Genomic DNA, 25905 nt, shown 5'->3' with positions numbered 1-25905 from the left:
AACAGCGTTATGACTGTGCTTTTAACTTAGCATGAGGATATAATGCAAACTTAAGAGGTAGAGGCAGTTCAAAGGAAAGGTGAATTTTTAGTACTGGCTCAAAATGAGAAATGATGGAACTTTCAGATTTCAGCTGCATGTTTCAGTTTTCTGTGGTTGTAGCTGTTCCAGAAAGAAAAAAATCTACTTTTGATACAAATTAAGTTTTAGTTTTCCAAGCCATCTCTCCATCTTCTGAGACTATAGGGAAACACTAAAATGAATACTTTAGCAAGATATTATCAATCTATACTGACATTTTGGCAATCATAGCTTATCAATTCCTCTGTCTGGAGAAAAACAAAAAGGCAAATTGAGGCCATTTTACTTGACCAAAAAGATCGTATTTATCTGCTTATGTTGTTCAGAACCACCAGTTTTCCAAGAGTTGTGTACAATATAGTGATGCAGAATGGAAAAAGGAGAAAGGAAACCAGGTGACATACCAAGTGTCTTTTTATTAAGTAGATTACTGTTCATTGCAAACAAGGCTTGGTGTGTGAAAGACATTGAATTGTTATGGTGACTATTGAGAAATGCACTGGTGGTCTCTGCTAAACACTCACATCATAAAATCACTTGAATGGATCCTCATCCAGTTGGTAGTTTCAACTGACTACCCATGTGGATGAGCCTAATTCATGTCACTACAGAAGACAGAAAATTGCTGAAGGTTTCGAAGGAAACTCTGAGCTGGAAGCGTGCCCTTGCAGCCAGGAGGGCCGGTGGTATCCTGGGGTATTTTGGGAAGAGCATGGTCAACAGGTTGAGGGAGTAGATCTTCCCCCTCTGCTCAGCCCTGATGAGGCACATCTGGAGTGCTGGGTCTGATTCTGGGCTCCTCTGCACCAGAGAGATGAGGGGGCAGTGGAGGGTCACAAAGATGATTCAGGGTCTGGAGCATCTCACTTTGGGAACTGGGTCTGTTTATTCTAGAGAAGACTGAGACTCATTAATCTAATTATAGAATACCTCAGAGGTTGGTTCCAACAGGATGGTGACAGATTTTTTCAGTGGTGGCCAGTGACAAGATGAGGAGTGAAGGCCATAAACTGAAACACAAGAAGTTTCACCTCCATGTGAGGAAGAACTTCTTTCCATTGAGGGTGGCAGAGCACTGGAACAGTCTTCCCGGGGAGGTTGTGGAATCTCCCTCTTTGGAGATATTCCAAACCCATCTGGACTCGTTCCTGTGTCACCTGCTCTAGGTGACCTTGCCTTGGGAGGGGGCTTGGACTACATAATTTCCAGAGGTCCTGTCCAACCCTAACAATTCTGTGAATTCTGAGAAGTGTTAACACAACTACCGTACTTGATGAACTTTTAGTGAACAGATTTAGGGGTTTTCTGTACCACCTTCAACGGAGTCCTTCATTAACTGAAAAGAAAATTTAATTATTTTATGTTTTCTCTTAATTGCTTTTAACCTTTCATCTAAAATCAGATCTCTTGACCAAGCGATTTCAATAATTTAAAACTTTAAATATTTTTGCATTGACTTCTGTTTATCATCAGACATGTGGCAGCAAATCTTGTTCTTTGTCAGAGCTTTTCTGCTGTCCTTCACAGGAGGTGCTCTGGAATTTCTGCAGTTCACAAGAATGAGGCAATTTCTGTCACTCCAATGAAAGTAGAAAGAAGCTAATGAGCCTTTGGAAAGGTGTTTAGATTTGAACAAAACCAGAGGAGGATTATGTTGCTTTTTTTCCAGATAATTTGGCAAAAGTGCTTTGTTAGTTCAGGTAGGATAGAGTACATGCTGAAGCTGCTTTTGAGGACAAGGCACACTTGCAGCTTTGGTTTTGCCTTTATCTTTCATTGTTCCCTGTATAAAGTGAAAGTACTACTTCACTCTATCGCTAGGTTAAATTTATTGACATTTGTATTCTATTTTGAACCCGCAAAGTTCTAGCAGAAGTACAAAAATTTTTTAGGAAATAAAACTTTTTGCCATCTCAGGTTGGATATGCAATCAATAGGACAAAAAAAAACTTAGAAATATTCGGAGAAATAGCCGATTTCCTGGGATATTGTAGTATATAATGCATTTGTCTGAAGGCTGCAATTGAATACTTCTATGATGAGCACTTAAAAGGAGTTTATGTAGAAAATATTCATTCTTATTTTCTGCAGTGTTTGGATCTTGGAAGTCAATAAGGCATGAGACCACCTATTACATAATGAAGACACTGATTCTTTTTCTTCTCTCAAGAAGTGTGTGTTCTGCATAACTCTGGATACAGTTTTTTGTTAAATGCTTTAGTAATTTAGTGATGGGCTGTGTATAATAATGTAAAATTCATAGGCCTGTGAACAAAATTAAGACTAATGTTCCCTGATTTTAAGGAATTCCTAGACACATCTTCAGTCACTGGTTCTTCCATTAAGCTCTGTTTTCATTGCAGCATGCTTACAAGTGAGTTTAATTTACATATTCCTGTATTATTTGTTGTTACACAAAGTAGTACTTTTTAATAATACTTATTCCTTATGTTACAATGTACTTTGAATTATTGGAGTAAATTTAAGTGCAGCCAGTCTCATTTTAGTGGAGACAAGGTCTAAGCCATAAGTATCTGAAACTCCTAAGTAAGAAATCCTAAAGAATTTTATGAGAATTTAAATTAAATTTTCCTGGTTAGAAGACAAAGAAAATGATAAGATATGCATTGTCCCCAACTTTCTGCAGTGATTATAATTTTTCTCATGTTTGGTTTTCATCCAGTATTGTTTGTGGTGCATGTTTAGACTTTGGCATCTTGCAAATGAGGTTAGTAGAAAGGTAGCATCTACAGTACTTATTAACCACTGTCTGTTCCAGAATGCCTCTTAGAATATTTATTCAAATTCAGCCATCATTATTTTTAGCTCGCTTGGGAAATTATTAGCTTTCATCTGATGCCTCACATATTTATGCTAGAAATAAGAAGATTTCATACTAAGCGTATTAGTGTGTTTAACGTCAGAGAGGAAGCCAAGTCATTATGCCAATTCTCATTTTGAAGAGCTTTTAATAGTGATAACTTTTTCACAAGTAGTCAATAAGGTCCATAAGCAAAATTTAGACAAGTAGCTAAGGTCCCTGACTTGTATTTCCAAAGATGCTGAGGCAACTACAAACACAGGCATATGCCTGGAAGGATTAGAAAAACAAATCAAACCAAAAAACCTGCCTAGGTTCACCTATCATTGATTTTAGTGGAAATTAGATGCATGACTGCTTTTGGAAAATCTCTTGAGTGTCCGTCTGCCTCTTCAATGCCTAGAAACCTGACTCATGTGCCTTTAGGACCTTTAAAGGTCTCACTAGCTATTCATGAGACTCATGCTGCTTTTTGAAAATAGAGTAACATTCTACTACTCAAAAGTTAGTTTTCAATCTTTTACACGTAGCCATCTACCTGCCACAAAATCTAGACTGATTTAGGCACTTGAGCAAACAATTATGTATGAACTTGGACAAATTAGAGAGATGGGCAATCACCAGCTACATGAAGTTTAACAAGTGAGTGCTGGACTGTGTACCTGGGATGGGGCAACCCTGGTTGTGTGAGAGAGGCTGGAGAGCAGAAAGGGAGCTGGGGGTCCTGGTCAATGGCAAGTTCAACATGAGCCAGCAGTGCCCTGGCAGCCAGGAGGGCCAGCCCTGTCCTGGGGACGTCAGGCACAGCATGGCCAGCCGGGCAAGGGAGGGAATTGTCCTGCTCTGCTCTGGGCTGGGGCAGCCTCACCTCCAGTGCTGGGGGCAGCTTTGGGTGCCACAGTGTAAAACAGACATTAAGCTCTTAGAGAGTGTTCAGAGGAGGCCATGGGGATGGTGAAGGGCCTTGGGGAAGCAGCATGAGGAGCAACTGAGGGCACTTGGTCTGCTCAGCCTGCAGAAGAGAAGCCTGACAGGAGGCCTCATTTCAGACTACAATGTCCTTGTGAGGGGAAGAGGAGGGGCAGGCACTGATCCCTTCTCTGTGGTGACCAGTGACAGGACTTGAGGAAACAAGATAAAGATGAGTAAAGGGAGGTTTAGGTTGGATATTAGGGAAAGGTTCTTTATCTGGTGGGTGATTGGGCACTGGAACAGACTCCCCAGAGAAGTGATCACAGCACCATGCCTGACAGAGTTCAAGTATTTGGACAGTGCTCTCAGACACATGGTGTGACTCTTGGAGTGTCCTCTGCAGGGTCAGGAGTTGGATTCCATTATCCTGATGGGTTTGGTCCAACTCAGCACATTCTACAATTCTATAAAGAACTGAATGGTAGACGATCTTTAAAATTACACTACAAACCTTTCAGGTTGGTCTGAATAGTGTTAAAAATGTGGAGTTTTTTGATGTGTGTGTACCCCTTTCAAATCAGGAACAAATGGTATCTATTGATTGCTCAAAAGAGCCTTTAATTGCTGTATTTATACACAGAAAGAAAAATATTAGAACTTCAGCGGGTAGTTCTTAGGAAAAACAGGTGACTAGTAGGAAAGCAATGGGAATCCAGTCAAGGGAAAATATTTGTGGTGTAATGACACTTATGGCCAAAAGACCTAGGCAAATCGATGATCAATGTTTTCTTTAGTGAGCATAGCACAGAGAGCTTATGAAATAGAATTCCTCAGACTAATTCCTACTATCGTCAATGAACTGAACTAAAGCCATTTGAAGTTAACAGATAACCATGAGTGAGTATCCATGGAATCATAATTTTGGATTATGAAGAAACTCCTGGACAGGGCCAGCCTCGCTTATTACCATTACTATTTTGTCCTTCTCTGGCATTGGCTTTGTCCCTTCTTTATTATACTACATATCAGATTTTCCTTGACATTTTATCTTTGCCACATGAATAAGTAGAAATACACCTTAAAAATATTAGATCTTAAAATAAAAAATAAACAAGATATTTCCACCTGTTTCATAATATAATCATTTTGCATTTAGAATCTGTTGCAGGTTATTTGATTCTTGATGGGGGCAGGGAAAGCCTTATTTATGAATAAAGTGTTGTCCTTTTTCACAGATCTGAATTTCATCTGTTTCATATCAGAGTATAAATTTCTATTTGAAAAGAACAGCAGACAGTAAGAGTATCACCACTTACGAATTCTGTTCATTTTATTAGTCTTCATCTTAGTGATAAAGGAAATAGTTGTACTTTATTGCATCAAGTCCTATTGCTTTTAGAAACTAAAATGAAATGACTATGAAAGAAAAATTAGGGGAGTTGACTTAATGCCATTGTAGCTGCAGTTGTAGAATTTAATTCTATTTTTTTGCAAAAAGGAAAGACAAGGGTGAAATTCTGCAAAATGTCTTCCTTTTTTTTTTATTCAACAGATTTTCTTGACCATTCCACATTTTAAAATGTTTGTATCTTGGAATTGCTATATTAAATCTAGTGTTTGTAATTCCTGAAATAGTGGTGGAGCTCCTTAAGCCTATGAAATAATTTTTGTGTCTCATATGAGAACACTCTTTATGTCTTTTAAATGCAGAAGCAAATGTGAAGTGACAGCATCATTTCTAACCCATTTTCCTCAAGCCAAACCAGCTGGGAAATAGTACAATGCACAATACTAAGAGCACCTTGAAATAAGCTAAGTCATATACATATTTATTCATAGCAAATATAAATGATTCTTTCTTGATTTTAGGGCTTGTTTTTTACTCTGCTTTGAAAAAATACGTGTACTGAAAAAGGATTGTCAATGTCCAAACAACCTAAACAGCAGTTCCTGTCCCCACAGATATTTTGGAAATTTTAACTACTGTGATTACTGTTCCCTCCGAAGAGATCACTTTAGAGAAGATCATGAAATGCCAATGTCTTTGAAGTGGTCCTGTGGTGCTCTATATTGCCTTGGATGAAGAGGGGTATGGGAGTAAGGAAGGTAGAGATGCTTTGTGTTGTTATTTCAACTCACTGAAATCAGCCTCAGTGGGATTCTTTCTTAATTCTGTCACAGTACTGTTTTTAGAGGTAAGCTCATTAGGTCAGCAGTAGCTATATTTTAAATCTTCCAACTGATAGAATAGTTTGGGTTGGAAGAGACCTTTAAAGATCATGTAATCCAACCTGCTGCAATTAGCAAGAACATCTTCAGCTAGATCAGGTTTCTCAGAGCCCCATCCAACCTAACTTTGAATGTTTCATTGCCTGAGTATCTCACTTGAGCATCATTCTGTGTCTTTCTCCATGACGATACCGTGATAGAAGGCACAGCCCTCTAACAGAGAAAATCCTTCTTTAATGACATCTGATATTTAGCTGTCTCTGTAGGTTATAAATATTATTGTTGTCTCAATTTCTTTAAAAACTGTTGGGAAATGAATACTCACAAGAATAGAAATGGTCTTGTGTGAACACCAGTGTAAAAAAACTGCTTCATTACTTATGCATGGAAAAGTGCACCTTGTTTTGCAGAAATAAAACATGAAGGAGTTTTACTTGCTATAACATGTAAGAGTATATTCTATCTATTCTATCAAGAAAGAAAAGATAGTTAAGCTTTTGCCTTGCACTTTTACTGTGTCCAACTGGAGTGCTTTCTCCAACAGGATTCACACTTAGTCAGACTAAAGCCTGGGAGTTTTTAAGAGCTAGAGGAGCAGCTCTAACTGGTGTTACCTGCATAAGGCACTTTCTGGGTCTTTGCTTAACTGCACTATACCATAGCAGCTAAAATAAGCTTGCATTTGCTTTGATCTAAAATGGGATCTGTATGAGTGCATCCTTACCTCAAAATGGAAGTCCATTGTGTGGTTTTAAACAGATTAATTCCACCAAAATTTAGGCTCCCAGTGGAGGGTCCTTACTCAACGGACTTAACGAGCATAAGAATACAATTGCTACAGCTTCCTTGCTTAATTTAGTGGAGAAAGAAAAGTGTGTCCTAGGGAAAATTCGTAACTTAATGAGAGCCCTGAAAGATTTTTAGTTCTCTCACTGACTGCAGGATGAGCTTGAGTAGATTCCTAACTCAAAATCTTCATTTAAGTGCCCAAAAATAGATGGACTGAATCTGAACCAGAATCTCCTTATTTCAGGTGACACTCTGTTGAGTGTTAATTCTGTATGTGCACAAACTAAAATGATCTATGTCTAGGAAGGTCTGAATTTAAAATCTCTTGTCTGAAAAGACATGAAAGGAACAGTATAGTCAACAGGATAAAATACTGATGAGATCTTTTTGAATACATCTGTCTTTCTCTAGATAAATCATAAAGGTATAATAATATCACCTATACTTCCTACACCTCTATCCTCTCTTGAAAATATGAAAAAAAACCCAAAAAAACACCACCAAAAAACAACATAAGGAATGCTTTTACATTACTGAATTCTAAAATATAAGTAGGATTGTAATGCAAATTGTTTCAACTAGTGCCTCTGTTTTTCATTCAGTGCCCATTGATTTAGAGAGGAATGCCAGAAACAATTAGAAAAAAACCCGAGAAGTGTTCTAAAAGCAAATGTATATGGTGTTTTTGCATTTAATCTTAGCTATATATTTCAGAAATAAACATGGCTTTTATTCAGGACATGTATTTGCCAATAATACATTTGATTAAACTAGGAAAATTAGACATACTATCAGTAGCTTGCTCCCAAATTATACAAGAAGAAATTAGATACATTTTCAGTAGCTTGCTCTCAAATTTCTACAGTCTATGAGTCACCAGATTCTTCCTGCCAAACTAAATATGTCTGTAAAAGGCTGGAAACTTTAATGGAAAGAAACATAAAACTTCAAATACGTAGGAAAAACTAAGATTTTTTCATGGAAGACCTGTTGACTAGTAATTCAGGAAATCAGGGGATGTAGAAACAAATTATTGCAACAATATTGTTATTTATCCACAGAAGTTTCAAGGTAAGAAGCATATTCAATTTTTTTGCTATGTTAACCTAAAATAAATATCCTTATTAGCTTTCATGCAATCTGAAGTAATCAATGAAGTCTTACAAAAAGAAGCTGTAAAGCTTTCATTATAAGAGTAGAAGCTCATATCCAGTCGATTTCATGGGGCTGAGTTAAAGGAAACCTTCAGTATAGTTAATGGAAGTCTGAAAAAAAAATCCTTCTTGTAAATTGGATTTATTATATGTGGTCTGGAAGAGCCTTCAAACATAATTAGGAATGTACTCATCATTTTTAGATCCACGAGCAGAATGACATCTTCCCTACAATATTCTCTATGACACTTAGATGTTTTATATGTGCATAAACCACACATCTAAAATTTTCATTAGAATACAGATTTTGGGTGCGTAATTTAAGATTTTATCCATTGCCTTAGAAGGATATGGCTGTTAATGAACCTTCTTTTGAAGTCAAACCAATTTTCAGTAGGATTTGTTTTCTTAGAACCTGCTGTTTATAGGATTTGGGGTTATAAGGTGTTTACTTTTTTGGAGATAGAAATGGTGTTCCTAGAATATTTATTTTCAGAAAGAAAACAGTTCACTGAGCTGGATTGAATCAGAATGGTCTGAGCCAACCCCTTCCTTTTTCTGCATACTCGGCCTTGTGTAAATTTCTGCCCAATACACAAAGACACAAACAATATAAACAAATAGTTCTGTGTAAACGATATCATATAATTTCAGGTTTGTGTGAGTCATAATTTCACAAAGGAAGGGTTTTAACAGGACACTTTTTCGCTACTTCCACACTTTTATGGGCACGTAAGGAAGCAGAAGGTCCTGCTGTCTGGAAGCATCCTTTTACTCTAGAAGAGATATATTGCATAAATGGGAAGACTGGCATCACAGCTGAATTTCAGAATAAGATGGGAAATATTTAAATATGCTGTAGACTCAAGGAAAAAAAAAAAGGCAAGAGACACATGAGCCCTAGAAAGTTTCTATGATAAAAGGAAGCTATTCCAGTTTTCACTATTAAGGGATTTAACATGAGATAAGCAAATGCATTCTGCTCTGCCTAGTGAGAGTAAGGACATCGAAAACATAAAATTTCTCTGTGTATGGGATTCAATCAGAAAACACGGAAAGTGTCTCAGACTAGGCTGGATTTTTGTAGGAATTTAAGTAACTTTCCACGAGCTGGGCTCACCCACTGGTCATTATATGGTATGCCCCTCCAAAGACTATGGATGTGTTAGAATTTTTGTTCTCAGAACCTCATTTAGTGATGCAAACATGAAATATGGCTGTCATTACTTAAAAGTTAGAATTTGGGCTTTATCTTTCATAATGATTTTGCACTAAATGCGCCACATAGAAAGTAAGCATTAATGGCTTTTCCTTCCTCTTGACATTGAACTTCCTGTGGTTATTACCAGAGATAAATTTAGCATCATTTCTTCACTAAGTATACATTTGTGGTATTTGTCTTGATTTCTAGACTGAGAAATTACTTAACTGTTGGTTATCTCTTGCATTTGTTGTCATATTTTTGAACAATTAAGCTTGGATATGGTTTAATAAGCAAGCCCAGATCCATCCTTTGTTAGCAAAGCTCCGAGGTGGCTTCAAGTCTCTATTTGATTTTCAGTGATGTGAAAGGGTTTGAAAGGTGCCTAAGAGCTAAAGTGCTGAATAAGCCCTAGAGAAATGGCTCTGTGAATTTCTGCCTTTGGAATGAGCACTGTGCATGGAATGCCCTCCCTGCACAGGTAGTAATTGCAAAAGGTTTTCATTTATGGGGCGTGTGGTTCTGCTGAATGGAATGATTTGCTTTGTGACTCCTGCTGCTGCTGATCAAGAATCACAAATGCTTTATTGATACCAGAACAAACAAGGAGGTCCATACGCAAAGGTTTTGGCTGATTGCACAGAGCATGTGCCAGAGCTGAAGTCAGGGAAGGGTTTTTCTCAGTATTTAAGATTCAGTGGAAAAGTAAGAGGGGCAGCTATGCCAAGAATTAATGTTGATCTTGCCAAGCGCTTATTTGAGTGACTTTATCCAACATGAGACTAAACAGTGTATTAAATACACATCTAGCAGTTAGGGAATCAAATGTCAAGTAACAGCTTTCTGTTATTTGAGACCAAATTTGAAGCTTGGTCTAGTGCATAAAAAAAGGTAAACATCATAAAAAGTATTAACATCTCTAAATATCTACCATGGAAAAAGGACATATGTAAATTGAACTTCTGGAGAAAATGTACTTATTTGGTTTTGCTAGTAAGCACTTCTTACAGAGATGTTTCTTGTTGAAATTTTGATCAATGATTTGTTTCCAGTCACTTCATTAAAATTATCATCACTACTGCAGTTCCTCTTAAGGTAAAGGTTGAAAAATTATAAAATCCTTAGTGACCTGAGGAACTAGCTGTAGAGGAAACCTGTTTGCAGGGACTAAATTCAGTGTCTGTCAGAGTCTATCTCCTCCTAGACTTTACAATCCATGGAGAAAGAAGACAGAACCTCTCTCTCTGTTATTAAAGAGGTAACTTAAGGAGATTAACCTCACTAAACTAAGGTTAAACTTTACGAACAACTCCTTATCCTTTCGTAATGTGGTAAAAAATGAGAAAATTCCTTCAAAGACTGGCTTATTTTCAGAGATCTTCCTCAACGTTTACTACCGGGGCAACAAAGCACACACCAAACTTGTGTCAGCTGTTTGACTATACAGTGATATTCCAGAAGCCAGAACTGCTTTCTTTCCTATACAGATACATCAGTAGCTATGCCTATAGTTCTGGTTCCCTGAGCACTGACCTTGCGGACCTGGCTAAAGCACACCTGAGCTCCTTTCCAGGATAAGAGGTAAGGAACCTAGGGATAGATAGAGGAATAGACTCAAATCTTCCATAGATACAATATTTGGACATGAATGGGGCATGTAGCCAGACCAAGGAACTTAAAAACACTCTCAGATCTTGTTGTGTGAGCACAGCCAAGATGACCAGCATATGTTTGCAAAGATTTGTAAGACTGTCAGTGACACCAGAGTCTGTGTGTGTCCATGTGGCAGCTTTTCAGCATGCCTCTGCTGGGCTTCTAACATTAACATTCCTTTCAATCAGGGATGCGGAGAGGAGCTAATGACTCATAGCTCCTACAGGTATGGAGTACTTAAAGAACTGAGTGCTATGCCATCTCTTGTAATTATCCTGATAGGTTTGACAGGCCTAGAAACTTTAATAACATCTTAAAAGCAGACTTCCTGAAGTAAACAAGAAGCTCTTAACTAGAGGGAAATGGGAGAAGCAAAACCTAATTGCCTATTGCTGTGCTACTTGTTTCCTCTTTTCTAAGGCAGCAATTCCTCCTTGTATACCTTAGAATCCACAAAGCAATGGGATCTCATGACAGCTCTCATCACCCAAAATTATGTTCACAGGCTTATCCTGATTTTCTGATGATTATAAACTAATAGTCTTACATTGTGCACAGCTGGGGATTTTCCCAAGGGCAGCACACAATTTTGATTGTCTTAGTGGACAAAAAAAAAAAAAAGTAGTAAAAATCTGCGGTTATTCTCCTCAAAGCAGTTGACACAGGGAAAATTAAGCTGGATGCCAGAAAAGCCCATCTTTTATTGGATTCACTGCTTTACATGTGGAAGCATGTGCTAGGTCATTCTCTGTTCACTGAAGAATATCAGAGGAACTCCAGTGTCTCAGGTATCCAAATTCAGTTATTTTTTATGCAAGTGATGGTTCAGGAGATTTACCACACGACTAAAGCAGGGTTTTTAGCAGAAAAAATAGGGTGGAGTTTTAATTAATGAAGTTGATAGTCATGGTTTCAATAAGTATTGCCATCTAACTTGGGCTTTAGAAATTAGAAGACTGAAAATATCTAAGGAATTAAGAAATCTGTTTCTTTATTGGCACTTGTGTATTGTTAACAAGACTGCTATGTATTTTTTGTAAAAGGAAAAGGTATATTTTCAAAGGAGAAGAAACTAGATAAAAAAGATTAAAGCGTTTTCTCCTTAGAACAAACTACTAGATCTCATGGTAGTAATAGCCCTGAGAAAACAGCATGAGCAAGAATGAATGATTGTTCAGCAAATTCAACATTTATGAAGAATTTTATTTTCTTTGAGTAATCTACAAATAAATTCCTGTGATAAGACTAGACTAGTACAAGAAAAATTTCCCCCCTCTTAGGCTTTTAATTTTGTAAGTTTCCTGTAATTTCTCCTTTAAGTTTTTCCAACATCCTCTCTTCTCAGCGTTGTTTTTTAATAAGCATACCATGGTAGACCTTTCTGCCCATTAAAATTTAGGTGAATGTCAAAGCCATCCCACTTGGCTTCCTGACTCTTGGATCCAGAGGTTTTGAGATTGGAGAAACATTGAGAAAAGCTGTGTTCAAGTGTAGCCACTTTTGTAGCTGTGGCCAGGTTCTCTGTCACCTTTTCCTAGCACACGTGAACCTGAGGGGCAGAAGTTCTCCTAGAGAGACATCCCTAGATAAAAGGTGGCAACAATCTGCTTTTCTCTGGTAAATCATAGGAGACAAAAAGCTGTCTGAGTAGCCAGTGCTGGTTGGAGTTAAATGTGACCAAGAAAAAAAAGCAGATGCTCAAATTGGGGATTTGTGCTTGTTTTCCCCTAAAAATCTTTGAAAAATGCTCCTTGTCAGTCTATCTCAAGACAAAAGAGAGTGGTAGAAATCACATTTTACTTTCTCTTGAAGTCAGTACTTCTCCTTATGTGCAGTAAGCAGCTGGGGCATCTCCTCAGAAGCTGTAAGGAGTTTCCTTTTATAGCTAGAAAGTTGGGCACAGTAGACTATATAAAGGAAATTTTTGTCTCCCAGTCCTAGACACAGATACATCCTTGTGGCTGGGAAGTACAGAGTTTCAACAGAAAGTACTACAATTATTTCTATCTTCACTTCCACCCACAACTCCCAAGGAATAGTCAGAAGCTTTGACCTTGACTCTGAACCAGGAATTCCACCTCAGCCAAAAGGTATTCTTTATATTTGGAGTCTCTGGTGAAATACAGAATGATGGAAGAAAAAAATTTCCTCACAGCTATTTCCTGTGCAAGTTAAAGGCAAATACTACCATTGATTATATTTTATTTAAAGGAACCAGAGTATGAGAAAAGAAGGCTTAAAATACTACTTTTATTGACATACTCCTTACAACAAAAGAAAGATTTAATTGGGTTTTTACCTCTGCAAATGATGTGGCATTCTTAAAAAGTCCCAAGAAATCAAGCAACATTTTTAACTTCTAATAGTATGCTGCATTCTGTAGTACATTAGATATGAGGATCTCAATTTGTTTTACCAATATTACTGGTCTTACTTTTGTCTAGTTCTGTAATTTAGACTGAACTCTAACAAATAAGAGGGAGAGGGTTAAAACAGACTAATTTTCTTCCTCATAAATAAGAAGTAGCCAGGTAGAGCACACACATTACTTGGCATCCAAGGGGCCACGTACATGTCAGCTTCATAACATTCCTGTTGAATGATGCAGCTGTAGGCTATTGATTGCAACTGTGCAAGACTCCTAAAATGGGGTGGTCATTCATAAGTAAAACCTTCTACAGTTTTCCATAGAAAACAAGGTCGACATTTATGGTGTTGTTACGTTATTTTTAGTGAAAACTCAGAATGTCAGAAAGCAACAAAGACTAGAGAGAAAGTCTAAACTGACAGCAGATAAAGGTCAAGATTGCAAAGGTAATGATCTCCTGTGAAACATTGGAAGCCCATCATGGTATTTGAAATTAAGAATGACCTAGCTTAGGGTAGAGGTTTGAAACAGATTGTGAAACCTTAGAATAACTGAGATTGAAAGCAAAGAGAGTTATTGCTAATGATTAGCATTTCACATGACCTCTTACCTCGAGGATCACAAAGTACACCTAACAGTAGGTCTGATTGCTGGGCAGTAACAACTACTCTTGTGGAAAGTAAGCATGAGAGGTCTCTGAACCAGCAGCAAACATTTTGCTGGTGGAGAAACACCTGAGATTCATACACAGTAAAAGAACAATTGCTCTGCTGTTCTATATGTATTGTCTCATTGTCTTCTGGTGTAGAAACACGAGGGGGAGATGACAGTCCTTACATACACTACAGTAATAAAACATTTGTAGGACACTCAAATAATCCCTAACTCTGCTGCTAATAAATGCGACTGATTTGGGTATATAAGTGAACACCTGATGAGTTCGTAGGAAAATGTAAATTCCTGTATGAGAGAGTCCAGTAGTTTTAATACTGTGTTTAGCACCAGAATACTAAGCTAAACAGCAGCCTGGAGTAGGTGCTTGTTTACAGGAGTTGAGGTGTTAAATACAGAAAAGGAGGGTTCTTTTGTGAATAGTGAATTACTGTGCATACGTAAAGCTAAGGTTCCAAAAATGAACTTTAATTAAATGTGCCAACAAGATAGTGAAAACCTCTACAATTTATATGTTGAAGAAGTTAGAATTTTCTGTAATTTAGAAGTGCAAGAGTCTGAATTTGTTTTTATTGCAAGCAAGGAGAAAACATTCAAAGCAGTGACTCCATGAATAGAAATAAATAGGAATAGGGTGGATATGATCAGAAAATCAAAAATGGTAACATAGAAGACAAGAAGCTTCAGCCATGAAGGAATATCGATGATATCAGAGAAATACATATTGTTATTAAAAGTAAATGCTGGCTTCAGAGGCTATAGGAGCACAAATTCTTTCATGTTTTGAAAAAAAGTATTAATGAATGTATTCAGAATGAATATATTCCTAACTAAAAGTTTAATTAACTTTATTTAAGTGGCAAATAACTGAAAATCAGAAGTAGATTTCTGTTACATAAAAGTTGAGTATTTCTTGATCCTTACTATTGCAGAGTTAATTTTATCTGTTGCCTGTACTCGTGTTAGTCTTTATTATCTCACCATGCATGAATTTCCCTCCACCTGTATTTAAATGATGAAGCATGTGGATACTTGGATGCAGTAACTTTCTGCTTGCTGCCTTCCAGCTCTTCATTTTTTTTAAACCAGATGTTGAAGCTTAGTGTGTTTTTAATATGAAAAAGTGTGCACTTAAAGTGTTTACTAGTAGTCTCACATAACAGGTACATGTAGTTCTGCCTCATGAGTGTCTTGGGTTTGGTATTTGCTCTCATTCATTTGATTTCAGTGACAGGTCAGTGGAAAGCAGGAACACAGCAGGTGAAATAGCGACAGCTGGAAAGTGGTGAAAAACAATAACAAGTCTGAAAATAAAAATTTATCAGAAAGTCAGAGAGGTTTAACACAGGCACAACATTATTCTTCACTGAGGCTTTATGGTAACTGAAGGCTTGAGCATCTTCCAGGTATAGGATACCAGTCCTAGTTGGCAGCCTGGATGATCATAGCTAAGCTAATTTACAGCAGTTGCAGACTCCAATGGGTTACATGAAAGTGTTTAGCAGTTAAATGAAAGAAATGGGGGACTTACTGAAGTAAAAGCCTCTGTCTCCACACACGAACTGAAGAGCATCAACCAGCTCAGCACCACAGAGTGTTTCTGGGCCAGCAGCAACAGAACTGGTTAAGGTAAGCAAACACAGGCCAAGGTAGAGGAAATGGATGTAGGACACAGTGTGCATCTTCACCTGCCAAAGAAGCAGAAGCAGTGTCAGAATTTCCCCAGAGTCTTAAACAAAATGACTCCTACATCCTTATGAATGAGAATGAATATGTACTGTGATTTCTTGGACAATAAGCATGGTATCAGGAAATGTCTCCCTATGCTTTTGCAACTGCCTACATGTTCTAGTCCATGTATTTTAGAAACTGATTATTTATTCTGGTCAACACTCACAATCCCATCTAGTTAGGGAACCCTGTGGTATCTATGACTTATATATGCTTTTGGAAAGCAAAATATGAAAGAGTGGAATAGACAGACAAAGGGAAGCCTGGAATAATATAAATAAAGAAAAGAACCTTGAATTGGTTTGTCTCAGACCAGATAAGCTAAGAGGGAATATGACAGGTGCCTGCCAATGTACTGTGGGAAATGGGGGTGGCATAGGATGGAGAAGGGCTGTTTAAACTAAAATCAACATTGTCAGAAGAATAAATGGCTCTAAACTTGCTGTAAGTTAATTTGGCCCAATAGAAAAATAGTTTATTATTAGTACACCACAGTTCTCTAGCCACCTTAGAAAGGAAAACACCATGATAAACCAAAAATGTTGCAAGGTTCAACTTGCCAAAGTTACAGGAGTTGATGTGGGATCTTCTGTAGCAGAAGACCACATTCAGTGACACAGTTCCCTGTTACTAGCAGGCAAACATTTGAGAAATTAACAGGAGTGTGAGTTTTAAACCATTAAAGATTTCTATTTTTACTTGTTGTAAGCAGCTATATTTCATTGACCTTCATAATCCCCTCATAGGCAGATGTGGCCATGAGGTTTATACAGAGGTGATAATTCTTTTCTCATTTACATTTGGTTACAAACTATCTTTTTCCTGTTCTTATTACTGAAGAAAGGCCAGTTCTCAATGGGTGTAAAATTGCACCAATCCATTTATCCACCTCTTTTTGTATCCCTTTATGTCCACCTAATTTCTTACTCAACATGCAAAGAAGATAGCTTTTCCTTTTACTATTAAGAAAAGCTATTTATGTATAGTAGCAGGACACTGAGAAATGTGCTTAATGCATATTCTGAACTTGTTTAGATCACTTGCCAAAAATGATAGTTTTGAAAGGTGTAAATCTGCATTTAATTTCATTCTCTTTTAAGGTTAACATTAGCATTGCAGTCAGGTAAGAAGTTACAAATCTGTCTTCCACATACAGTTAAACTTGGCTTAAAACTGCTTTGTGTTAGCAGTCGTGCAAAGTAATTGAAAGTAAAATGATTCATCTCCCCTAAAGTTTCTTTCAGGGGTTCAGGGACCATTTAATCATTAATATTTCTTCACTGAACTTTTGAAAAAAAGATAAAGTTATCTATTTTCTGATCAACTGGGATCTGATCCAGTGGGATATTGAGCCTTTTTTAGTCAATAATTTTTAAGAATTCTTATTTTCTTGGCAAGAGATCTTAGTGCCTTGCTGGATGAGTCTCTTATTTCCACTGTGAAAATAATGAACAATTTTAAATCCCATGATATATCATAAAAAAAGAATAATTATTTTCCCATTCACAAGCATCTTTAGCCAACTTTGCCATGCAAACCCCAACAAGCTCGAATGCATAGTCATGACTTCAATGGCAGATGGAGAAAGATCAGATTGTAAATGAATGATGATAACATGAGGCACTATTTCCTGTAATGATTCCGTATCTTAACAACAATTTCTTTTTTCCTTTGCCATATTTTTGAATTTATAAGATAAATGTGATGCACCTGCAGTTTAAGATGGTTCCCAGTTCTGAGGAGGTAAAGCAGAAAGCTGTTTAGCACACTGCCTCAGAAAGCTGAAAGACATTACAAATACAAGAACATTATGTATTTAACAATTTGTTCTCGTATAACATTTGGTCCAGAAATAAACATAAATTTTAAACATTTAACAATTTTTTATTTTTAAAGACTTCTCAGCTGGCTTGCATTTTCAGATAAATATCAGCACTGAACTACGACAAAACAGATTATCTACTGTTTTTCCTTTAGTGGAAGCCAAAAAAGGCTGCACAGTATAAACCACAGAGAATTTCTAACTTTATCTCCAAATTTAACAACAGTCAAGAACTTTCAAACAAGTAAAAACTTTGCAGAAAAGAAAACAGGCTCACATGTTTCTAGGGTTCAATCAATTGTTTGATAAATTAAGTACTGTTTCATTAAAGCAAATTCCAAAACACAGTTTAAAATTTTAACTTTACTTCATCATTTTAATTAAACACAACATTTATTGATTCAATATGCCAGTGATAAAATCCAAGTACCCCTTTACATCTGAGGGGAATATTCTTAAGAAAATACAAAGTTGTAATCCAATATTGCTGCAGGTTCTCTACAATCAAGCAGGGTACTTACATTGTCCCCAATCTGACTAGAAAGTTGAGAGCTTAAAAGAAAACGCATTGGAGTGTGGGTGGGGTTTATTGAAGCATCTAATTACGTTGGGAAATTGAATACAGGTTCAAGATGAGCCTGGTTAAGCACTTCTTTTACTTGCATAGAATGACTGACCATATTTTCACAGCTGGAATTTCCTCTTTTTTCAGTAAAATAGCCAGCTTTTGCTACATTCCTCTTTTAGTAGTCCAGAAGAGTAGCACTACAAAGGAATGCCATATATGAACACTCTACATCTTGGTCACTTCTTAATTCTTCTATGTAAGTGCCTTTCATTTAACAAATTATCACTTGACACAAGTTGTGCATAAGAATTCTTCACATGATTGGTCATTTCAGTGACATGTAAGAACATCTGCAAGAACTATAAGAATCGTGCAGGAGGCAACATTTTTTTGGAGACTATATGCTACAGCAAGAAATCAAGAGTTATATATTAAAAATTACATTTTATTCCAGAGGGGTTGGGCCTGATTATCAAGCCATCGTAGAAATGTGCAATTATTATGAAATATCAGTATTCACTAGTAATTGTTATATAAATAAAGCATATATACTCTAGAGTGGATCAAGGCTTAAATACTGTTAACTTTGAGCAAAGAATCTGGGCTACATGCTAACCTAAATCAATATGTTCCATTGATTCCAAAGAAGCTTGGCAGGATGCACAGCTGAGGAACTAGCACATTACTTTTATGTCTCTTAGTGCCTTGCTCAATACTTAAAAAAAACCCCAACCCTTCTTCTTTCAAGTATATTGGAAAGGATGCCCATTTATACATTAAGGGAATGATTTCATCCCTTGCAATTACAGATCTGTAATTAGGTCATTAAGGAATGAGATAAGTGTGTTTTAAGTGTAAGAGCAACTTAAAAAAATATTAGGCCCTAAGCAATTAAAATAAGATAATTCTTTCAACTCCATAAATATCCTTGCAAAATACTAAGGGGAAAAAAAGTTCTTGAAGGATATAAATTTGCAGATAATGGAAAGTTGGACTAGAGCCAATTGACAGAAACAGAGGTCAATGCACCTACTGAAGTCAAATTTACCTTAAGACAGTTTATATTATTGTGCAGAAATTATAGGGTCATAACATCAAACTTCACATGCAAACTTTCCTGAGAAAGCCCTCCCTAGAAGGGAAAACTTGGAGATGAACATGTAAAGGAATTTCCATTTTCTTTATGTACAATTGCTTAAGCTGTACAAATATGCAAGGTCAGCAAGAGTCGCAGCTGGTTTCTAATGTAGAAAACAAACTGAACTTCTCATTTACTTTTAATTTATGAAAGCAAAAACCAAGTAAATGCCACGATGCTGCCAGAAAATTGCTGCAGTGACAACATCCCTTAAAAGTTTCCTTGTGAAAGCATGAACATTTTCTCTATAATTGTGTATAATAAAACTGCAGAAACTTAACATGTGAATAGTACCTTTTTTCCTATAAAACCCTGCACCTGCAGAAAATAGCTAAAAGTTCTTGTTTTCAGAAGCATTCATTAACAATATAGACAATGATGTAAGTGGACCTTTTAATAATGACATAACTGAAATATTACAAAGTTCTCTGAATAGAAGTGAAATTTAAGACATGTATTTGCAATAGTTTACCCTTACAGTTATCTATGTAATTGCAACTATTACATACAGCCATTTTCCAGATCACATAAAATTGCATGTTCAGCAATTTATAAATAATTCTCACTTCTAAAATAATGTTATTGAAAAGTGCACAATACTCCTCAAGCCAGCAGCAGACAATACACAGCAAAATAAAACTAAAAAATTATTTGAAATAGTAATAAAGATTTACCTTCAAGAAATCACACAAGCAGCACTTAACTAATTGTGTTGAAAGACTGTTGATTTTTTCCATTGCTTCTTGAAAGTGCAAAGTCTGGAAATGAATTTGTTAGCAGTAATGATGAGAAAAAAGAAATCCAGAGAGATGTGAGATGTTGAGAGCAATGTCACATTTCAATATTGAGGACTTTATTCCATTGCGCAGGCTCTATCTGCTCTGATTTTAGCAGTGACAGTGAGATTTAGCAAACAGAAGAGGGATTTAGAGAAAATCCTCACATTTATCTACATTACACAGACACTGTAGACAGGAAACAGCTGGGGGAGCATTTGCCTCTCTCTCTCTCCCTCTTCTGGCAAAGTTACCGAGTAAGGACTTTTTTGGGCATGGTGACAAATAACATCATACCTTTGCATTTTAAAACTAGAGCACAGAAGCATATTTTTTTCCCTTTAAAAGAATGTGAATTAGTGACTGAGAGGTTAGCAGACAAAAAGAGCTTGTGCTGCCATGAAAAATAAGAAAATGTATTCTGGTTAACTTTCAGGTAGCTGTGTGTGCGTTTGTATTTATGTGTGTCTGCATTTCAAATATAGGAAAACTTAAATATGTATGGGCAATGTTTGTATATATGCATACCTTTGTGCATATATATATACAGACACATTTTATTTATGCATAGCAGCATAGGTATTTTATTTATATAGTAACAAAAGGCAGGCAGGCAGTTATCTACTTTTCCCTTAATGTGTCTTTATGTTATTAAACTTGGCACGCCTATATGCTGACTACCAATTAAAACCTCCAACTCTCTCTGTGATTAACCCTAAAACAGGAGTTTGTAATTTTCTAAAAATAACAGAATTGTTGAGAACTACTTGTAAATAGGGCAAAATAGCTTTGTGATGTTTCAACAACCACACAGGAGAAATAATGTAATTTCCTAGAACTTAGTGTACTATGAATATAGTAACACAAGTAGCCCAGTTTGGGGGGCTTCCATGACATTTATCTTATATCTAATGTTGCAATTATAAAGTGATAACCCCTCCCTCCCCCCTTTTTAGTAGTAATCTTCGAATTTCTCTTGCTAACAATTTAAATGACACTGGGAAAAAGAGAATTCAACTTTATTAGTTCTGCAATACCTAACTTCTGCCTTTTTATTTTTCCTCAATTATGAGTATATTATAAATAACACCAGCTGGCCAGCAACATGCTCTCACGGGTTATGATGTCATTCAAATCCCTCAACTGTGTTAGTGGCTTGCAATGTGCTCCAAGCCAGCTGTTTTTCTATTTATAATGTATGCTTGCATTTCAATACTTAGCTATTGAGAATAAAGTTGTGATGTTGTTTTATAGACACAGTTTATACTTGTTACCCTTTGAGTTTGGAAGATGGCATTTAAAAGTAGAGGGCTAAACAAGGCTGCAGCTCCAGAGACCAAACACGTGTCACAAGCAGTGCATGATTTCCATAAAAGCTCTTCCAGAACATTGCATTTTGTCCCTGTCTGCTTCCACTAAGTGAGAGCTGCATGCTGAGGTGCTAGCTGTACTTTATTATTGAAAACAACAATTGAGATCATGTTGGCCCAGATCTGTTGTCAGTTTTCAGATCCACCTTGAACTATAGGGTGCTTGCCAGGCAGAAAGGACACATTTAGTTGTTTGTATCCTCTATGAATGGCTAATACTCTGCTCTGTGCAGGTTTAAACAGTGTATGGTTAGCTAAACTGATTAATCTTTGGAAGGGATTTCTTCTAATATACCATAATGGCAGAAGCACAGGGGGCTTGGAGGTAAGTTTGCGTAGTTCAGATAACACTAATATTTCAGGTATTCTGATACACATTTGTACTGCAGGTGCTGTGTTTTAATGTTCTTCTCTGTTTAATTCTCCCCTCTGCATTTCAGAGGTCACTGAGTGGTGGCACCATTCTGCACATACCTTGATGAAGCCTGCTGCAACTCGCAGGACATGTATCACTCACTCCACTAGCCTTAGAGAAGAATGTTTATTATCTTTACCTTTTTTTTTGCCTTTTTTTTTTTTTTTTTGCTTTTGCACTACAGATGGGTGTACATACTTCTGCCTTTTCTTTCCTAAATAAGAGAAGGAATACATTCCTCCATAAGCTCCCTACTGCCCAGGCTTCAAACACTCCTCACTCCTCACTGTTTGCTTTCTCCAAGGTTTCAGCAGGCCTCTCTTGGTCATGAGAGCAGCAAGCAGTAGAAGGTTCGGCTCTAGGCTGTCAGGGTAATCAGAGAATCATAGGGTCTCTAAACAACTGGTACTGCTGCTTCTTTCCACAGAGCCATTCTCAGCACACCTGACCAGCCTAGGGTTCTGTCCCACTTCACTTCTTTCTTTTGGTTCTTGTTTTCAAGTGGTATTGTGAAAAGGCAGGAAAACAGAAGAGATTCAATAAAGGTTTCCATTAGGGATTTTTAAACTTAGTGCAGTGCTTTTCTTCACAAAGCCCATTTTTTTAAACAGAAAATTAAAAATCCCTTAGGTCATACTGATCTGATGATCACTAGTTTCCTAAATATAACTTCTATGCTGGTGATAGTATTCTATTCAGTATAGCAGTCAGTTAACTATTGGAGATTGGTTCATTTCTCCCTTGTAAAATATAATAACTTTTTTAACCACGTAGAATAAAGTACTGTGGGACAGCATGCTTATGCGGTTGTATACATTCCCTTAAATAAAATGCACCTCTAAACTACAGAGTTTATGGCAGTTTTCAAAGTATTTACAAAAGATGTACAGTTTTCTAATTGGAATGTGTGAAGCTATTCTACATTAAAAGGCAATAGCACATATATCCTTGTTTGGCTTCTTAAGTATAACCTTCAGTGTTATAGCAGCCACAAAGATCTATGAAATGTGTGAGAGATGGAATCAGGTATTTATGTGTGTTTATGTGTCCTGACCCTCATATTTTGTACTTTAATACTCCAATGATTTCACTAACGTGCTGTAATGCTATAGATCTCATGTGTCAGTTTTTCCAGGGGCAACTCTGTTTTAGAGAAGACAGCAAATAGAAAAATATGCAATTATCCTAATTAATATATTGTCCCAACTTAAATCCTTTCTTAAAAGGTAGGAACATTGCCACAATGCCTAAAAACACCTGAACCAGTGTGCCTTTGTTGTGCATTCTTCTCTGTTAGATCACTCTTACCAAATGCAATTATTTGTAGCTGTTGCTTGTTTTTTTACACTGGGATTACAAGTTTTCCTATAGAAAACCAAGACAGAACCACTCTAGTAGAAAGAACCCCTGTAATAGATATCACCACAATAACAGATTTCACTGAGGGTGATAGGGCATGGTTTAGGAGAGGATAGAAGAAAGCAAATAAACCCAGTGGCTGGTAAACAGCTGTTCTTCATTATATAAAATGGCAGAGACAAATTTGTCTTTGGAGGAAGAGGTGAAGGGGAGAATTTTATTAATATAGAATTCTGTTTTGAAGTTAGTGATTAGTCAAATGTATGGTGGAAAATTCCTTTCATCAAATTAAAAGTTGGAAAGTCAAAAAAATTTTTGCTAATTGATTTGAGCTAAAGAACTTTTTTTTTAAAAAAAGAAATGCTCAGATACCTTTTATAATGGTGACCCAAGCAGCATCATCGCTAGATGAAATACAAGTAAGAAATTTGATGGGAAGGATGAGGGCATGCAGACTGATCTGTCATTGCTTTGTCAGTATTGAAGCGACACCAAGAAGAAAGAAGTGCCATGAAAAACAGTTTCTCATTTGGGCAAACAGGGAGAGTGGAAGTGTCATGATTAAGTTTTAGGGAGGATCACATAAATTGAAATCCTTTGTATTTGCTGATCAAGAAAAACATGAGTGTTTCAAGAGCATGTTGGATGTGTGAGAAAGTCCAGAATTATGGCTTATAGCTAGCAGTGGTAAAAAAAATGATGTTAGCAACAGCTCAAAATTAATCCATGGACTTGTAGACTGATAGTGTATGGTGAAAGTGCTGTGATGAATAACACAAAATTACTTCAAAATTTTAATGTTCAGCATTAATTAAAGTAGCTACTGTTGATATCTTTATATTAACATGAGTTTTTCTTTGGTTTCTGAAACAAACGTGCTGTGAGTAATAGAAAGCCAAATATTGATCTTATTTTCCTACTCAAATTAAATATACATTAACTGTTATTGGTTATAATTGTTCACAATTTGAACAACCAAATTTTGAAAAATTATACTATATTATGTAAGTTACGCATTAATTGTGTCATGAGATGAGCTATAGTTATGACTGTAAAAAAATACAAAATATGAAAATATTAACTAAACAAAACTAAAAAGCTCAAAAAATGTGTTTCAACATTTCTGAAAACATTTTTAAAGTTCTTTTAAAAATTTCTGCGTTGTGGGAAATTTTGAAATAGTTTGTTCTGATTCAGAATAATCAAAATACCAGCATTTTCCATTAAACTGGAAATTCCCAGTTTTAGCTGTTTGTAGTCTTGCTCTCACTTTCCCAATAATAATTCCTGAATAGGTCATCTTTGCTCAAAAAATTTGCTTACTTTCTTATTCCTAAAAGCAGCAAAAAGTCAGAATTACGAAAGAGAAATTCAGGACGTATGACTGCATAAGCTCTATCCTTGCATTCATAGAAAAAAGGTAAAATAAATGGGAATTGAGATGGGCAACCATTAACATATACGTGTATGAAGGGTGATTTCTATGATCCATTTGAGTGCCTCTGCCACAGAAAGAAGAATGCAAAACCTTAGATATTCCCTTAATTTCCTAGACTGTTTCTTCCACATTTAGGTGGAACGTAGAGACATATTAATTTTTTTCCTGAGTCATCATTAGCATCAAGGCTAAATCTGTGCACATGGATTTTTATAAAATAGGGTCTAGCACATATGTTTAATGATATTTTGTTTTTTCTGTAAGTTAGACACATGAATGCCAATGCCTATGTGTGGTTTTTTTTTAATTGCTGACTTAGGAAAAACTGTAAAGAGAACTGAATACTGTAAATTTTATTACAAGCAGGTTGTGTATGTCCATACAAAGCAAACAGGGTAAGATAATGACAAAAATGCCCATCTGTTTTATCTTGGCCTGAAGAGTACTCTATGAGTTAGACTGCATGAGTTAGACACTTCAGATACTACTCCTGATTCTACTTAAAAGCAAACTCTATTTGGAGATGAAATAAAATGTCTCTAAACAAAAAAAAAAAAAAAAAAAAAACCAAAACAAAACAAAAAAAACATCTGCTTTGACCATTTTACATTTATTTAATTTGCAATTAATCTGGTGCTTATTATATGTCTCAGGACTATTTCTTCTGGGCTCATTTCTCTTCACTCTCATGATTTACTACTCTGAAGGGGCTTATCCCATTAAATTTATACAGTGTTTTGTGGACTGAAGCCAATATGTTCTGCACGTTCAAATACTGAGCTCTGTCACTGCCATTTTTCTGTATCTTTTCATCAAATAGAAGTTACAGATAAATCAGTCACCTCTAGTTTGGCTTATTGATATAGTGATACTCTGGTTTATTTTGAACAAACCATTAAAAGCTAATGGAAAATAATTAACCCAGACCCATAAACAACCTAATCAAATTCTGATTCTTAGACTTTGGTCAACTATGCTTTCATCAAGAAACTACTGAATAATTTAAGTACTAAAAAGAGCCCACAGAATGACAAAGTTCCTCCAAATAAAAGCTGTATTGACTCTGATTCATGAGTGGTTCTCTATAACAGACTTCACCGTCATTTTGAACAGAATTGTCTGATCAAATGACCAATTCTGATTTCCTTCCTCTATTTTCATCTTAAAATATGAAGTACATTGAACTATAGCAGATTGATCTTAACCCGTGCATGGATTTTGTGGTTCTCAGTAATATCTGCTTAGTAAGCTTGATGTATTTTGCACCCTTTATTTTTATCTGCTGTGCTTTGATAATGTTATTTTGTCATTGGATGTGGTTTTAGGTTTTCTGAAAGGCAGTGGCAGCTTAGGCCACTGAGACCAATTTTGCAAACTTGTGGTTCTGGGCTTCAGGGCATCCTGTATG

General features: G+C 36.4%; 1 protein-coding gene across 1 annotated transcript in view; it reads right to left on the bottom strand.

Moving 5' to 3' along the window:
* The window catches only part of IGF1 (insulin like growth factor 1), a 47253-nt gene extending 27131 nt beyond the window's left edge, over positions 1-20122 (bottom strand). Inside the window, exons 1-2 of the mRNA XM_030960697.1 lie at positions 19814-20122; positions 15412-15568 (exon numbers count right to left, since the gene is read on the bottom strand). Coding sequence (XP_030816557.1) covers positions 15412-15568; positions 19814-19876 — 220 coding nt within the window. The 5' untranslated portion in view covers positions 19877-20122. The remainder of the gene's footprint in view (positions 1-15411; positions 15569-19813) is intronic.
* Positions 20123-25905: the final 5783 nt, after the last annotated feature.

This window comes from Camarhynchus parvulus, chromosome 1A (assembly GCF_901933205.1).
Source record: "Camarhynchus parvulus chromosome 1A, STF_HiC, whole genome shotgun sequence".
Lineage (NCBI taxonomy): Eukaryota > Metazoa > Chordata > Aves > Passeriformes > Thraupidae > Camarhynchus > Camarhynchus parvulus.
Note: the sequence above shows the minus strand (reverse complement) of the source record. Positions and strands in the feature narration are given on the sequence as shown.